General features: G+C 34.2%; 2 protein-coding genes across 2 annotated transcripts in view; one reads left to right on the forward strand and one right to left on the reverse strand.

The window, feature by feature from the left end:
* LOC135227139 (pro-resilin-like) overlaps positions 1-3,555 on the forward strand; it is a 212,272-nt gene extending 208,717 nt beyond the window's left edge. Inside the window, exon 3 of the mRNA XM_064267024.1 lies at positions 3,112-3,555. Within this exon, the coding sequence (XP_064123094.1) occupies positions 3,112-3,426 (315 nt within the window). The 3' untranslated portion in view covers positions 3,427-3,555. The remainder of the gene's footprint in view (positions 1-3,111) is intronic.
* LOC135227137 (pro-resilin-like) overlaps positions 1-5,000 on the reverse strand; it is an 83,214-nt gene that overhangs the window by 11,636 nt on the left and 66,578 nt on the right. The gene's annotated exons all lie outside the window — the stretch shown is intronic.

Raw genomic sequence — 5,000 nt, forward strand, 5'->3', positions numbered from 1 at the left:
CATCATGGAACTAAAAATATCAGAAAGAGCAAGCAGAGGTAGATTAATAGTGCCCAAAACTATACAGGAAAAATAAGGAAAGCACACAGGACATTAATCCACTACGCACCAGCATCGATAATGCAGCGTCTATTCAATGCGTTGCCCAGCTCATCTGAGAATATATCAGGATTGAGCGTAGATGTGTTTAAGAATAAGCTCGACAATATCTAAACTGCATCCCAGACCATCCAAGATTAGAAAGATGCAAATTTATACCGGAAGATGTACTAGCAACTGTCTGGTAGACATTAGAGGTGCCTCACACTGAGGGACCTGGGGCAACCCGAACGAACTGTAAGGTCTGTAAGGTAAGGTCTCTTGGGGATTTTGTTATGAGTATGTTTTCAAGAATCATTTTTAGAGCTGTATGCCCTTTATTTATTTTATAATGTATGTATATACACATGTATGTATGCAAATATGTATACAGTATATATATTTGTGTATATATGTACATGAATACATATATGTGTGCGTGGATAAATGTTTCTGCTGTTCCCTTCTTAGCCACCAATGGTATTTGTTTGTTTTTGTCTAGAAATGGAATCAGGGTTGTCTTAGTCCATCTCTGGAAAATACCAAAACACACGTCTTTGGAAAAATAACAATCATATATTTTTGAAAGTATCAGAAAAACGTAATTAATATTTTGTCAGTATCTTTTATATCGTTATGATGACAGAAGAATGTTCCTTGCGATTGAACGTAGTCGAAAAAGGATACAAAAGCAAGTCGGTCAGAAACAAGACAAAAAAGAGCGTTGCGAAAATATTCGGTATGCAATGTCAGGGCAGATCCAATATTCAACCACTCGTAGCTCATAGGGCGTAATAGCCAAAGTCCCTCTACTTTCATTCAAGTAGAAGAGAAATCATAAGATACTTATCTGAAGTGACGTGAAGTTGACTGTGGATCTAGAGAAGAAGAAGAAGAAGAAGAAGAAGAAGAAGAAGAAGAAGAAGTGTTCTCAAGCCTTTTTTTGCATCTGATGTTCGTTGGAGTTTCAGGAAAGTAAATCACAGTTGACCGTCTTTCGAAATCGCTTAGAAAACCTGACCCATGATCAATGGCATAATCCTTCTGCATTTCACTTTCATTCTTAGGTCATGACCAATGAGTAGCTGATACGAATTCCTTCATATTTCTAACAATCGTAGGATGGATTCAAAGATGAAAAATATTTGGGTTTTTATTCATCGTAGATGATAAGACTTCGTCATGTGATTCACTTTTTTCTTTATACTTTGGTAAAAACGTCCATATATATTTTCTCATATGGCATTCAGATGTGGATGCTGTTCTTAAATGGACAAAACTATCGGAAATGAAAATCAGCTATACACCAGAAAACAAATTTGAATAGATTTGATTGTTTAGATTTGCATCTGTTTGTATTTCTAACAATATAGCGTTGTTCACTTCACTCATGTTATTGAACCGGTAAATATAACAACATTATTTTACGTTCCTCAATTAAAAAAGCACGACTACCTTTTTTTATTATTCGTAAAAAATGACAAGGACGTTGAATAATGGGAATGACACGTTTTTGAAAGTAAGCAACTCCTTTTTTTTCATGAAATCATTAGTATCTAAAACTCTCTATTGAAACAAAGGACAACGATCATTATCTCGACGAGCAGCTACAATTCTTTTGCAATATTCTTAATGTTCTTAGACAACCAAACCATTTTCCAACTTATACTTAAAATCTACTACATTAAAAGAACAATAAATAATAAAATAAGAACCCAATTCATAATTCGTCTATCTAAAGTTTGAGAAAATGACGAAAATGTTCTCTAAGGAAGGTCTAAGTTCTTATGTTCATAATAATCCATATTTCCTTAATAATCTGTTTCTAACCTTCCAAATAGTCCATATATATGTCTGTGGTTATTTTCCCAAAAGGCATCTAATGTTAAGATACGGTGATCCACTCAACAAGAAATCCTTTTTATATTTCCTATGCGGTAGGTATTAAAAATGATGATTTTGAATAACGTATCCTTAAGACGACAGGAAATATTATATTTATAAACTTTCTAAGTATATTTTTCAGCCCTCATTTTAAATATTCCTCTAATTATGTCACAATGTCAAGAAAATGAATTAAATATTTTGAATTTTAAGAAAATCTCAAACGAGATTCTTATAAAAAAACAACAAAAGCGTAAAATAAACAAAAAGAATTTTGTTGCAACTTTTAACAAACTCTTAAAAATTTATACAATCAAATTCTATGACAATGTATACGTAGTTATTTTAAGGAAAGAAATATTGATAAGCCATTTTGATATTTCAATAACGTAAGATAAAGATTTAAATGCCACAGGGATATTTTTTTTAACGAAAATTGTTTTAAAATATTATTTAAAGCAACAAAGGTGTAAAGCATACAAGAACTAAAGCTTAACATATCTAACAGATGTACTTTCCTAATCTATTGAGGAGGAATCACAGTTGCATTCTTGCTATGTGACAGAACCTCTTTTGGAAAATCCAACAGGAAAAACTTGTTTTAGATTCCATTACCTGACTCCACCCACCTTTGCAGTTTGTGGATATATAAACGACTCTGGAGGCAGGACAGAGCATCAGTTTCCTCTTGAGACTCCAACAAGATCATCATGGTTGCTAAGGTAAGGAATGGGATGTTCTCAGTAAAATACATGTAATTAGAGTATGTATATGTGCTTGGGTATATGCAAATGATATATGCTAGGTAAGTCATATGATTTATATCAATAATATTCATGTGTTTCAAATGGCATTTCAGGTCGTCTTCGCTCTGGTGGGCTTAATCGCCCTCGTGGCTGCCGACAGCTTCGAAAGCTTCGAAAGATACTCCCGCCCAAAAAAAAGGAAGTGAGTTTTATTAGCCTTTTTTGGATTACAATGAAATTTTCAAGGTGTCCATAAAGTCCCAGTACCATTCTGAGCAATAAATACTTGTAATGGTACTGAGACTTTATGGACACTGTGTATTTTAAATCATTTTCGTCTAAATACTGAAACCTCAAAGAACCGAAGACTCAGACTGAAGATACCGATTCCTCTCCCCTCCAGTTCTCCTCAGGATCCGCCGAGTCCTTCGAGTCCGGCGAGGCTCGTTACAACTTCGACTGGGCCGTCAACCACCCTCCCTCCCGCAACGACTTCGGACACCAGGAAGCCGGGGACGGCGAGAACACCCAGGGATCCTACTTCGTCCACCTCCCCGACGGCCGCCTGCAGAAGGTGGCCTTCCGCGCTTCTGACGACGACGGATACATCGCCGAGGTCACTTACTCCGGTGAGGCTCAGTTCCCCGACTCCTTCGAATCCTACGAGTCCCGTGAGGCTCCCAGGAGATTCTACTATGGCTCCAACGAGTCCAAGTAAATCCTTGAAAGGACGCGAGCGAAATATCATTCTCAGATAAACCGGAAGATCCGAAAGACTTGTCTGCTGCTGGCAACCCACAGGTCTTCGGATGTTATGTATTTATTATTTATTAAAAGCAGATATGAATCTTTTATATCATTTCATCCCTTACCTTAAATTTTTTTTACTTAATTGGCTTCATTAAATTTTATATATAACGGTGGAAAAAATACGAGTAATAATCCATTACATAAGCACTGTCGAATATCGTATCAAATTTGTATCTAATCGTTACACTAATTACTCATGTTCGTGTGTTGTCACCATTATATAACAAATGAAATAAGCATAATTACTACTAATTTAGTTAATTAGAAGTAAAGATTACCGTTGATTCTCTCTCTATACATACATACATACACACACATATATATATCTATGTATCTACACACACACACACACACACACACACACACACACACACACACATATATATATATATATATATATATATATATATATATATATATATATATATATATATATCATAAGTTGGCGACATTTAGCCTTCTCAATTATCACTATTATATTCATAGAGACAACAGAACCAAAAATAAACCTTGAAAATAACGAAAGAAAGACAACCAGAAATGACAAGATCTAAGACCGTTTTCGAAAATCCGTTCACGAGTCATGCCACGAAGTATTTATTCATGAGTCAGTGACCCTGAGGAGGTCAGAGCGGACATTAAAGTCTGAGCATTGCTGGCGGATAAGGCCAGGAGAGCATTAGGGCTCTATTGATAAAAACACAAGGCAAAGGCTCATATTATCTCTCTCTCTCTCTCTCTCTCTCTTCTCTCTCTCTCTCTCTCTCTCTCTCTCATTGTGTACAAGTATAGTTTATTTTTGGGATTTTGATACGATTATGTATTCAAGAACCATTTTTTAGAACTGTATGCCCTTTATGTTTGTTTTGTATGAATATACATATGTATATATACAAATATGTATACATAATAGTATATATATATATATATATATATATATATATATATATATATATATATATAATATATATATGACTGGTAAAAATGTTCTGTAACAACAGAATTCCATCTAATAAAAGGAGCCCATAAAAACACCAAAATGTAGAGAGAAAAGTACTATATTTCAGAGACTGCTGTCTCTCTCTTCAGGTATATACCTGAAGAGAGAGACAGCAGTCTCTGAAATATAGTACTTTTCTCTCTACATTTTGGTGTTTTTTATGGGCTCCTTTTATTAGATATATATATATATATATATATATATATATATATATATATATATAATATATATATATATATATAATATATATATATGTGAATACATATTTTTGTTTACCTGTATAATGTTTCTGTTGTTCCCTACTTAGCCACCCAAGGGTATTTGTTTGTTTTGTCTAGAAATGGAATCAAGGGTATCGTCTTAGTCCATCTGTGGAAAATACTAAAACAAACGTCTTTGGAAAAAATAACAATCATATAATTTTGAAAGTATCAGAAAACTGATGAAGACAGCAGAATGTTTATTTGAGATTGCGCTTAGAC

This window comes from Macrobrachium nipponense, chromosome 15 (assembly GCF_015104395.2).
Source record: "Macrobrachium nipponense isolate FS-2020 chromosome 15, ASM1510439v2, whole genome shotgun sequence".
NCBI classification, from domain to species: Eukaryota; Metazoa; Arthropoda; class Malacostraca; order Decapoda; family Palaemonidae; genus Macrobrachium; species Macrobrachium nipponense.